General features: G+C 34.8%; 1 protein-coding gene and 1 pseudogene across 1 annotated transcript; both read left to right on the forward strand.

Moving 5' to 3' along the window:
• The first annotated feature begins 173 nt into the window (after positions 1 to 173).
• LOC131531280 (gastrula zinc finger protein XlCGF49.1-like) lies at positions 174 to 13,302 on the forward strand (annotated as a pseudogene).
• On the forward strand, positions 2,044 to 3,596 carry LOC131529720 (gastrula zinc finger protein XlCGF49.1-like). Its single transcript, XM_058759576.1, has 2 exons — positions 2,044 to 2,048; positions 2,140 to 3,596. The coding sequence occupies exons 1-2, from the start codon at positions 2,044 to 2,046 to the stop codon at positions 2,810 to 2,812; spliced, it is 678 nt and encodes a 225-aa protein (XP_058615559.1). The 3' UTR covers positions 2,813 to 3,596.
• Positions 13,303 to 13,540: the final 238 nt, after the last annotated feature.

A 13,540-nucleotide genomic window follows, 5' to 3' on the forward strand; every position in this document is an offset into this window, starting at 1 on the left:
AATCACACCTTCAGTGAAGCTCCTCCCACAACAATCACACCTTCAGTGAAGCTCCTCCCACTGCAGTTCAGCAATAAATGCTGGAATATTCCCATCAGTCTACAAGTGAAGACGAGCATCAGAGCATCAGGAAGAAGTGAAATCTGCAGAGACAGAGTTTATTGAAGGACAGAGAGAACATGAGAGATCCAGAACCCTGCAGAATGAAACACACTGAAGAACAAACAGGTTGGTGTTTATTCTTAATGCTTTATTAATGAGACTGAAAAACATTTAAAGTTATCAGCAGTTCATCAGATTTAGTGTTTATAGTAGAAAAATACTTTGAGTTAAAAAAAAAGAAAAAAAAAAATTCCAATAAATAATATAGGGGAGACTTTCTATCTCAAGGGCCCGGTATTTCAAAAGGTTTAATCTGGATAAAATTGATCCGGATTTAGTAATCCTTTTTTTGCGAGCCGTGATCACGTAATCCAGCTTACTTTTGGAGCCAGTTTTTTAAAGCAACATCGGATTGGATCAATCTGATCCGGATAGGAACTTTTCAGGATCACCAAATCTGGATAACCAGTGCTGGATAACCAGTGCTCAAACAGGATAGGAAATCACAATGTAGAACTATAGATATGTAAAGAGCAACAAGTAGAATAGCCAGTGTGGGGTCAATATAAGTTTATTTTTATTTGAAATGAAAACCCACACATTTAAAAAAAACTAAAAACAAGAAAAACCCCACCCCATCCTCTTCCAGCAGTCCGCTCATCTGAGACCTGCAACACAAACACTGTACATTGAGGATATTTATAACAAGTATCAAGTATAGATGTATTGAAATAAAAAAAAAAGACTTAATGTCAAATACTCCACAATAATTTCAGACTTCCTCATCTGATGTGGAGAGACCAGCTTGTCTGAGCGTAGCCTTTAGGAGGCGGATCTCAAGTCTGGCCTTGGTTTGCTGCAGTTTGGTCAGAGTCAGTTGTTCCTCTGCCAGAACGAGCAAACAGGACGTGCAACAAGGGACGCAATAGTTAGACACTATTTCTGATTTGGATTTGTTTTGTATTTCAAAAATCAGTGATTGCCATTCTTTGCATTTTTTTGGTTATTCTGTAATCATTGCATGCATCACTAATAAATATTCTAAAAACAAAAATATTTTCGATTGTGATGAATATATATATATCAATTAATGACAGAATAAAATTGATTGTTTTTGGTCAATTTTGACAGCTGTTTGGGGGATTATTTTATGAGGCCAAACTCTTTCTACTTGCTGTAGGCCTATACTGAAAGGCTGAATACGTTAAAGCCAACCTAATCACTGTAGCCTGACGGATGAACAAATAAAATTAAAACCTTATGAATAAATAGGATATCTTGTAAGATACTGCATGATCCAAATATAGTATTATTTGATATATTTTTTAAGTTTTCACTACATTTTGGCCATGAAATCCACGCTGAATCCACCCTTCTGATGGGATCAGTTTAATCCAGATTTTTTGGATCAAAGTGATCCAAATCCTACAAAAAAGTTCTAAAAAAACCCAAACTAAAGGTTTGATCCGGATCAAAACCAAGATTGGATTACGTGATCTAATCCGATTATGTAATCCGATTTTTCTTTTGAAAAACACATTTTCAAGATTTGATCCAATCCGTTATCCAAAATCCTAGTGGATTACTTTTGAAAAACCGGGCCCAGGGTACAAGATAGGGACTGAAGCTCAAATGTTCAAATGATGTCACTTCCTGGGTGTTGCCATAAAAAAAAAAAAAACAATGCCTTTGTTTTAAAACGTAAGAAATTGAATAAAAGTTATGCTGTAACAGCGTGAAAAATATTGGTCAGTTAATAAGTTTAAAATAGTTATCAATTACATACGTTTTTATTATAGTATATTAATGCTAATATTATTTTTATAATATAGTATTATAATTGTGGAGTTGATCAAGCATCAAATAGCTCTCACTACAGAAACATTGGATTAGAGTCTGTATTATTTTAATATAGATTATTGTATCTTATTTTGTAAAAATATGAAGTTGGTGTTGTTGTCCGCTTTCACTTCACATTTCTCAGATTTTTTAATTATTTAATTATATTGTAACCTTTTCTAACTTTATTTTCAGGTCTAATGGAGGAGAAAAAAATAATGTCAAAACTGGAGAAAAAACTCAGACTGAAAGAGTTTCTTTACTGAAAAAAAGAGACAAGAAAAGTTTCACCTGCACTCAGTGTGGAAAGAGTTTCACAAACAAACAGAATCTCAATGTTCACATGAGGATCCACACTGGAGAGAAACCGTTCACATGTGATCAGTGCGGGAAGAGATTCATACAATCATCATCCCTTAAGAAACACATGATCATCCACACTGGAGAGAAACTGCATGAATGTGATCAATGTGGAAAAACATTTTCGAGGACTTCAGACCTGAAGAGTCACCTGAAAGTTCATTCAAAGGAGAAACCACATTCATGTTCTGTGTGTGGAAAGAGTTTTTCACAGCTGCAGAGTTTAAAACTACATCAGAAGATACACACTGGTGTGAGAGATCATATGTGCTTTGAGTGTGAGAAGACTTTTATTACAGCTGATCATTTGAAACAGCACCAGATGATGCACACTGGAGAGAAACCTTACAAGTGTTCACACTGCGACAAGAGATTCAGTCGGTCAGAACATCTGAAAGCACATGAGAGGATTCACACTGGAGAGAAACCGTATCACTGCACTGCATGCGGGAAGAGTTTCGCTCATTCGTCTAATCTACGAAGTCATAAAATAAACAATCACATTAAGTAGTTTATCTTCAGGTCCACTGCTTTCAAGTGCTACACCGCATCTCTTCCATATTAATCTGTCATAAGAAACATCATCTAAATGAGTCACAGTGAATAAAGTTCATCTTCAAGACCAGCAGATATCTGAGAGATTCAGATCAACTCAAAGAGAGAGTTCCTCCCCTAAGAACAATATCTAAAGTTTTATTCTTGTATACAACTTTACTTTATGATATACATTATATTATTATGCTTCATTACAAGTTTCATTTTATGTTCAAAATGTTCTTAAATTCATATTTGTAGAAGATTTTTACAGCTTCAAAATGTTCTTCTTCACTAAGCATTCGTGTGTATGATTGTTTCAATGTTTGGAGCCAAAAACTAAAGGATGAATCTGTGACGGAAATTAATTAGACATGCTGATGCAATTTTAATGTTATTTATCATTCTTTCTTTTTTGACATTTATGTTTGTCAAATAAAAAATAGTTTTAGTTGAAAAGGATTGCTAACAAACTGTAAAGATAAGTGTGTCAGTCATGTCAGTGTGAGAAGTGTGTGTTTTCTTCAATAGAGCTCTGTATTGCTGGAAAGCACTCAGACTCAGAATAAAGTGAGATGATCTGCTGCTGATCCTGAATGGCTTGTTTAATGAGTGTTAACAGTCTGAGGCTCATCAATAATAATAGAGCTGCTGAAAATCCTCTAGGCTATATTTGTTAATAGCTCCTGTTTTCACCTCATATTATGCAGATTTCCTGTAAACTGTCAGTTAAAGTTCATTTCATTCTTATCATCAGACTTAAACTATGCAGTTACTATTATGATATCTAAGACACAAATGTCGTAACAGCATTTATTTCATCATTAGTCTGTGTTAGACTTTGTTTAAGTCTGTTGGCAAACATGTGTGCAAAAATGTTATAATCAGTATTTAACAAGGTTATCGGACGTAGATTATCTATATATCTAGAGTTTTTATCGGGTTTAGGTAGTAACGTAATCAGCCCTTGTCTCTGTGTAGAGCTTAATGTGCCTTCTTCAGTAGATTGTAGGAAAGCTTTAAATAATAATTATTTTAAATCATCCAAAAAACATCTATAAAAGTTAGAAGTTAGCCCATCAGGACCGGGTGATTTATTTAATTGAGGTTTTTCACAGCTATAATTGGCATTTTTATTTTATTTTTTTTAATTAAGAAGAATGATGGAACATTACAAAAATATATTAACAAGTAAATCCAGATACACAAAATATAATAGCAACCTTAAACTGTAGAACAATGTTTAAGAGGAGAAATTAAATAAATAAAATAAACAAATAACCACATAGGAAAAACTAAATAATAAATAAACATTAAAAAACACAGAAACAACTAAACAAGAGTACAATTTTCTTCCTTTTTCCTTAAGACATATTCAAAGACTGCAGCGGGGGAGCTATACAGAAAAAAAATATCCATGAAATCTAACAATATGTAATTTTTTTGTTATTAATTTGCATTAGAGACTTTTTCAAAATTTCCATTTCTGATAAAAATAGATTACAGTTTGGTATGCATTTTACAAATTTCTGTGTATGAATATAATATTTACCTTGCAAAATTTAAAATTTAATGGCATAATCATTTTAATTTTGTGTGAATAAGTACAAATAACATATTTTAAAGATAGCATATAATTAACATTTCTTTGCAGAAATAGAAAGGCACTAACATCAGACCAAAATCTAAGAGACAAATCACAATTATGAAACAAATGACACAAGTCTTCCTCGTGCGTGTTACAGAAACTGCAAGCATTGTCAATGTCCATGAATTTAGAAAGAGCTACTTTACATGGGTACATTTTGTGATGTATTCTGAAATGCACCTCTTTAACTTTATTCAAAATACAAAATTCGTAAGGATTTGACCAGATCGTTTTCCAATTAATCTCAGAAATTGTTGCATTCCAAAATAATTTTCCTCAAGGGGAAATTTTATGTTTTGATTGCAAAATTTTTCTAATATTTTTATTATTACAAGATGAAGAAAATATTTCAATACCATCAACATTTAATTCTGGAAATATCCTTTAATTGCTTCCAAAAGAGAGGTGATTATTTATTAGTTGTATCAACCCATTTGGAATAGCTTTAGCCACTTGTTGAAATTCTTTAAAGTGCTATTATGCCTTTTCGAATATTTACTTTCATGCAGTGTGTCATGTAGCTGTATGTGAACATAAACTTTCTGCAAAGTTGTGAAGCCGAAAGTGCACGATATATAAATGTACTGTCTATCAAAAAAAAAGAGTGGACTCTCAATCGCCTAAACGAGTCGTCAGGAATTCAAATCTTATTCTGTTACGGCTGTATGTCACGAAGTAACACATTTGCATAATGTCCGCCCATGGCTGTTATTCGCGCTGTAGACCAATCACAAAGGACTGTGCCATCTGACCAATCACAGCAGCGAGTGCTCACGGAAAGGCGGGGTTTAGAGAGACTGATTCTTCGAACTGCTTCGCACGAGTCGTTTAGGAATCATTTAGAAATTAGGTAAAATTAAAGCTATTTTTTGAGAAAACTAAACTGTTTTTTGACCTTGGATGCACGTAAACCTGTTTTAGGAGACTCATACAACAATATTAGCAACCTAAAAAATGGCATAATAGGGGCACTTTAAAGGGGATGGAAAAGTTGTAAACATGCATAAAGTCTTCATAAGACAGAATGTTTCCACTCTCATAGAACATATCTATAACAAAACACAGTATATATTCCTTTCAAACCACCTATGCAAAAATAACGATTTATTCCTAGAAACAGGGCCTAAAATTAACACTCGCCAAGCGCCAAATGCGAGTAAAAATCGTCGTTGGCGAGTATATGTAACAGTGTCAGTCGCTAGTTGGCGGGTAAAACATTTTCTGAAATATAACAATGCAATGTAGTGGGAACAACGGCCAGTTTTAAAAAGGATTCGCTGTTTCTGACGTAAGTGAATAAAATAATATTTTCCGAAGACAAGATCCTCGTGAAGATAAGCGACAACAACAAATCAAATCATAGGATACAAACAGGCTGATGAGGTCAGAGCCGTGTGATGGCCCGCTTGTCCCTAGACACGGTTCTAATAACATTTACCTGAGAAGATATTGCTCATTTCGGAAGATTAACTTTTCCCTTATTTTTAAAGGTTTTATAATTTGTCAGTTTCTGGACATACCAAAAAGATGTGTTTGTGATCCAGTTACTAGTTCATGCTATGAATCAAACTAAAACAATATGCAACAAATTTCAGTGATATCATTATCATTAGTGTCAGTCTTTATATTACTGATATATGTTCTGTATCATTTTATGAGACGATCATATTACGCTTTAATAGAGCAGTTTTATAGTCTTTCAACAAATATTCGTATGGAAATAATCACTATCCACATACTTGTATAAAAAGTGAGATGATCTGCTGCTGATCCTGAATGGCTTGTTTAATGAGTGTTTATAGTCTGAAGCTCATCAATATTATCAGCTGCTGAAAATCCTCTTTATTTCATGTTAATAGATCCTGTTTTCACCTCATTTATTATGCTGATGACTTCAGATCCGTAAATTGACACATTAAGCTCATTTTATTGGTGTGAACAGACTTAAGCAAACGACAGACATCAGCTATTGTGCCTCCCTTTAATAAGTATTTCATAATAATAATATCACACTCTCCTTTTTTCCTAAACTCTTCTACTAACTGTTCTCTATCCTCCATAAACCTCCCACAATGCATCATGACATGTTCAAGCGTTTCACTTCCTCCACACCAATCACAGAGACCTGTTGGATGCTTAGACATTAACTTTTAACTTCTTTGATTTATTAAGTCCAGTGTGGCCTATTCTAAGTCTGGATAGTATGTTTTCCTCTCTTCTATTCCCACTTGTGGCTGTATTGAATACATATGTCTTCATTTGTTTTCCATTTCCCACTGATGTTGCCATCTTTGCATTATTTGTTATTTTTTTTTTTTTATTATTATTGTTTTAATTTCATATCTGCTATATGATACTGTCATTTCTATACTGGTGTCCATCACAGCTTGTTTCTCCAGTCTGTCTGCTGCTGCATTAACTTTCACTTCCACACGGGCTGGAACCCACATGAATATTACTCGCCCTTTCTACAATTGCAAAATTTCAACTATTAAATCTTGTCTGGTGACTGCATATTTTCCTTCAATACTCAAGAGAGCATAACTAGAATCTGAGCATACTAAAACCTCCTTTAAACCTGCTTCACTTATCCACCTTTAAGCCATGATTATTGAAATTAACTCTCCTGAAAAAACTGATAACTTATTTGAAATCCTTACTTTTCTGGAAATGAGTAATTTAGGAATGACATGCTATAGCTACTTGATCATTATCTGGATTTTTCAATGCATCGGCGTACACTTGTATGAAATGTCCATACTCTATCCACAAATATTCCCTTACCCGGATTTGCTCAAATTCACTCATTCCTTCTTTCTATAACATGTATGGCCGGACACAGAGGTGAGTGATAACCAGATGGAGTTTATTAAACAGAATGAGGCAGACTGAGAGACGAACAGATGACTAGAGGTGAGTATAAGACTTCTTGTGTGAACACCGATGAGGGGCGAGACTAATGATGACGACTCTCTTTTCCACAGAGTTGCAGGGAGGACGAGACGAGGGAATCCACAGGATGCACACGGAACTTGGAGACAGACGATCTGGGAGGAGATGAGGACACAAGGAGCAGAGACAGGAGGTAAGACATAAAGGGTAACTATCTTGAAAGGTCTATACTCAACAAGTCAGTCTTGGTTGTAGAGGTAACGTACAAGATCAGACAGTGATAGTGACTGATGTGAGAGCTTATATGCAGGGGTTGATGACAGAGGTGATGAGGTGCAGGTGAGCGTGATTAGAATTCAGGTGAGGGTGCTCAGTGATGATGTGGAGGAGTGCCAGACGGATCCGTGACACTTTCTGCCTGTTTCTAGCATTTTTAGATCAACTGTAGGTTGAGGCAGAATCCACAACTGCTGATAAGGTCATTCTAGGGACAATACTTAATCCATTAATACCTAATTATTCTACTAAACCTTCAGTTATCCATCTAAAACTGTTACATTCCCGTTATCCATACTCCCAACATGTGAGTTATTCTGAACCATTAAATTTGCCCAGTATACTGCAGTTAACTGTTGTCTTCTTAAATTGAGAGGCATGTCACCCAATTCTACTTGTAACGCTGAAACGGGGGATGACCTATACGCCCCACAACGTATCCTTAATGCCTGTGCTTGAATTTTTTTCTAATTTTCCAAGATGTGTCTTTGCTGCAGAGCCATATACTGCACAGCCATAGTCCAGTATAGATCTGATTAACATTATGTAAATTGTTCTTGATGCCACACATCTAATTATTTTCAACACTTTCTTGCATTTATTGTCCATCCCTTTAATGTGTTCTTTCCATGTAAGTTTACTGTCTAACCACATACCTAGAAATCTTATTTTAGACACCTGTTCTAGATTATGATTTTGGTGTCAACTCCTTTCCTTTTGTTAGTGAAGAGGACTACCTTTGTTTTTATTTTCCGCAGAGAATTTGAACCCACACTGAAATGACCATTCTTCAACCACTTTTAATGCACTTTGCATTTTCCGCACCACATACAGGTGCATCTCAATAAATTAGAATGTTATGGAAAAGTTCATTTATTTCAGTAATTCAACTCAAATTGTGAAACTAGTGTATTAAATAAATTCAATGCACACAGACTGAAGTAGTTTAAGTCTTTGGTTATTTTAATTGTGATGATTTTGGCTCACATTTAACAAAAACCCACCAATTCACTATCTCAACAAATTAGAATACTTCATAAGACCAATAAAAAGAAAAAAAAAAAAAACATTTTTAGTGAATTGTTGGCCTTCTGGAAAGTATGTTCATTTACTGTATATGTACTCAATACTTGGTAGGGGCTCCTTTTGCTTTAATTACTGCCTCAATTCGGCGTGGCATGGAGGCACTGCTGAGGTGGTATGGAAGCCCAGGTTTCTTTGACAGTGGCCTTCAGCTCATCTGCACTTTTTGGTCTCTTGTTTCTTATTTTCCTCTTGACAATACCGAAGGGTCTTGGTGAGTTTGCTGGCCAGTCAAGCACACCAACAGCATGGTCATTTAACCAACTTTTGGTGCTTTTGGCAGTCTGTGTGCATTGAATTGATTTAATACACGAGTTTCACAATTTGAGTTGAATAACTGAAATAAATTAACTTTTCCACGCCATTATTGAGATGCACCTGTATGATCTCTCACACCAGTATGTATTTTCTGATGTAGTTTTAACCTTTACAGCAGTGAAAATCTCTTTCCACATAAAGAACATGAATGTGGTTTCTACAAGACATTAGCATTAACATTAGCTGGTGAAAATCAACAGATCCTGTTTTCACCTCATTCATTATGCTGATGACTTCAGATCTGTAAATTGCCACATTAAGCTCATTTTATTGCTGTCAACTGACTTAAGCAAACGACACAATCAGTTATTGTGGCATTGTGGCATTACAAGATATAGATAAGTATCATAATGGCATTTATTTAATGAATATGTGATAAACTATGTTAAAACTAAAACATACAAAAACAAACTGATAGGTTAAACTCAATTGGTGGTCTATTTGTACCTTGCAAATGTGTAATCAATCAAAACTTTATTAAGGACACACTCGGTCCAAACAAAAAACACAACAATAACAACATACAAATACACACACAAGGACAGAATCCACAATATCACATATTTACATGTGTAATAAAACGCCAGTGATACCACATATTTGAAAAAAGCCTGACTGAACTTAGTGCCAAGATCGTCAGTGTTAAAATTTTACTTCCATGTTTATTCTTTCTTTTTTTTTTTCTTACATTGTTTATATTTGGTAATTGTGTTTTAATTAATTAAATTAATAAGAGGTAATATAAATGTAAGAATTAAAATATATAGATGAAATTGTTTTAAAGTAAAAAGAGATATAAGTTGTGAATTAGTATAAAAAGCAGTGTTTAATTAACTTAATAGTTACTTCATTAGGTGGATAGATTGGTGAACATTACTATTTAAAATGGGTAAATTATTACACAAATAATGTGTAATAACTTATTTATCTTTAATAACTTATTTATCTTATTTTTCTTTGCACTACACAACATCAGAAAGAGTAGGCCCTTTCTGACGGAGCATGCTGCACAACTTCTTGTCCAGGCCCTTGTCATTTCTAGGCTGGACTACTGCAATGCTCTTCTGGCTGGACTTCCATCAAACACAGTCAAACCTCTACAAATGATTCAGAATGCGGCGCCACGACTGGTCTTCAACGAGCCCAAAAGAGCCCATGTTACACCTTTCTTTATCTCATTGCATTGGCTACCAATCGCAGCTCGCATCAAGTTCAAGACACTGATGCTTGCTTATAGAACAACCACAGGCTCAGCACCCGCCTACATGCACTCACTATTAAGAATCTACATCCCCTCCAGAAGTCTGAGATCTGCTAGTGAGCGACGCCTCGTGGTACAATCACAGAGAGGCTCAAAATCACTCTCCAGAACATTCTCGTTCACCATTCCTGGCTGGTGGAGTGATCTTCCCACCCCTATCCGGAGTGCTGGATCCCTGTCAATCATCAAGCAACAGCTGAAAACTCATCTCTTTCGACACTACTTGACTTCATCCTAAACTTAAAAAAAAAAACTCTCTCTCTTTATTTATTCCTTCCCTTGCTAGCTTGTACTTATTTAAACAATGCCTGAGACTTGGTGTTACAAGCACTTTGTCTGTCTGATTGCCTCTTCAAGATGAATCGCTTTATGTATTCCCCAATTGTAAGTCGCTTTGGATAAAAGCGTCTGCAAAATGACTAAATATGAATGTAATATTTAATTTGGGCAGATCTGCTCCTCCTTCAGTGAAGCTCCTCCCACAACAAGCACACCTTCAGTGAAGCTCCTCCCACAACAAGCACACCTTCAGTGAAGCTCCTCCCACTGCAGTTCAGCAATAAATGCTGGAATATTCCCATCAGTCTACAATTGAAGACGAGCATCAGAGCATCAGGAAGAAGTGAAATCTGCAGAGACAGAGTTTATTGAAGGACAGAGAGAACATGAGCGATCCAGAACCCTGCAGAATGAAACACACTGAAGAACAAACAGGTTGGTGTTTATTCTTGATCCTTCATCAGTGAGGCTGAAGAACATTTAAATTGATCAGCAGTTCATCAGATTTAGTGTTTATAGCAGAAAAGTACTCTAGGAGTTGTAAAAAATTAAATAAAAAAAAGTCAAATAAATAATATAGGGGAGACTTTCTATCTCAGGGTACAAAATATGGACTAAAACTCAAATGTTCAAATGATGTCACTTCCTGGGTGTTGCCATAAAAAAATACTTTATCTTTAAAAATGAAGAAATGGAATGGAAATTGTGTTGAGTGAAGAATACTTGCCAGTTAATTAGTTTATAATAGAAAAATTGTTAAATACATAATAATATTTTAGTATATTATATTAATGTTAATATTATGTTTATAATATTATAATTGTGGATTTGATTAAACATCAAATAGTTCTTGCTACAGAAACATTGGATTAGTGTCTGTATTTTTTTATATAGATAATTGTACCTTATTTTGTAAAAATGTGTCAATGATCATAATTGTGTGTAGCCATTGTCTGCTTTTAGTTCACATTTCTCAGATTAATTTTATTTAATTTAATTTATTTATATTGTTTTTTTTAAACTTAATTTTCAGATCTAATGGAGAAACCACATCATGTCAAAATTGGAGAAAAAACTCGCTCACAGACTGAAAGAGGATCTTTACTGAAAAGAAAAGTCAAGAAAAGTTTCACCTGCTCTCAGTGAGGAAAGAGTTTGACATGCAAGAAGAATCTCAATGTTCACATGAGGATCCACACTGGAGAGAAACCATTCACATGTGATCAGTGCGGGAAGAGTTTCACACAATCAGCAACCCTTAAGAGACACATGATCATCCACACTGGAGAGAACCCGTTCACATGTGATCAGTGCGGGAAGAAATTCACACAACGAGGACACCTTAAGAACCACATGATCATCCACACTGGAGAGAAACTGCATGAATGTGATCAATGTGGAAAAGCATTTTCGAGGGCTTCACACCTGAAGGATCACCTGAAAGTTCATTCAAAGGAGAAACCACATTCATGTTCTGTCTGTGGAAAGAGTTTTTCACAACTGTGGAGTTTAAAAGTTCATCAGAAGATACACACTGGTGTGAGAGATCATATGTGCTTTGAGTGCGAGAAGACTTTTATTACAGCTTCAGATATGAAACAGCACCAGAGGATTCACACTGGAGAGAAACCTTACAAGTGTTCACACTGCGACAAGAGATTCAATCGGTCAGGAGACCTGAAATCACACGAGAGGATCCACACTGGAGAGAAACCGTATCACTGCACTGCATGCGGGAAGAGTTTCAGTCGTTCTTCTTCTCTACGCAGGCATAAAATAAACTATCACATTAAGTAGTTTATCTTCAGGTCCACTGCTTTCAATGCTACACCGCATCTCTTCCATATTAATCTGTCATAAGAAACATCATCTAAATTAGTCACAGTGAATAAAGTTTATCTTCAAGACCAGCAAAGTTTCATCTGTGAGATTCAGATCAACTCAAAGATGGAGTTCCTCCACAAAGAACAATATCTAAAGTTTTATTATTGCGTACAATTTTTCTTTATTATTCTTTATTTCTAAATTATATTGTTATGCTTCATTACAAGTTTTGTTTTATGTTCAAAATGTTCTTAAATTCATATTTGTAGAAGATTTTTACAGGTTCAAAATGTTCTTCTTCACTAAGCATTCGTGTGTATGATTGTTTCAATGTTTGGAGCCAAAAACTAAAGGATGAATCTGTGAGGGAAATTAATTAGACATGCTGATGCAATTTTAATGTTATTTATCATTCTTTCTTTTTTGACATTTATGTTTGTCAAATAAAAAAAATAGTTTTAGTTACTTTACGTTTTTAAATAGCCTATAATTGAAAAGGATTGCTAACAAACTGTAAAGATGAGTGTGTCAGTCATGTCAGTGTGAGAAGTGTGTGTTTTCTTCAATAGAGCTCTGTATTGCTGGAAAGCACTCAGACTCAGAATAAAGTGAGATGATCTGCTGCTGATCCTGAATGGCTTGTTTAATGAGTGTTAACAGTCTGAGGCTCATCAATAATAATAGAGCTGCTGAAAATCCTCTAGGCTATCTTTGTTAATAGCTCCTGTTTTCACCTCATATTATGCAGATTTCCTGTAAACTGTCAGTTAAAGTTCATTTCATTCTTATCGCAGACTTAAACTATGCAGTTACTATTATGATATCTACAAGACACAAATGTCCTAACAGCATTTATTTCATCATTAGTCTGTGTTAGACTTTGTTAAAGTCTGTTGGCAAAAACGTGTGCAACAATTTTATAATCAGTATTTAACAAGGTTATCAGACGTAGATTATCTATATATCTAGAGTTTTTTTTTTTTTTTCTCGAGTTTAATTCTTTTAAATCATCCAAAAAAAATCTATAAAAGTTAGAAGTTAGCCCATCAAGACCGGGTGATTTATTTAATTTGAGGTTTTTCACAGCTATATTTGGCACTTTTTTTTTAATAAAGAAGACTGAT

This window comes from Onychostoma macrolepis, chromosome 22 (assembly GCF_012432095.1).
Source record: "Onychostoma macrolepis isolate SWU-2019 chromosome 22, ASM1243209v1, whole genome shotgun sequence".
NCBI classification, from domain to species: domain Eukaryota; kingdom Metazoa; phylum Chordata; class Actinopteri; order Cypriniformes; family Cyprinidae; genus Onychostoma; species Onychostoma macrolepis.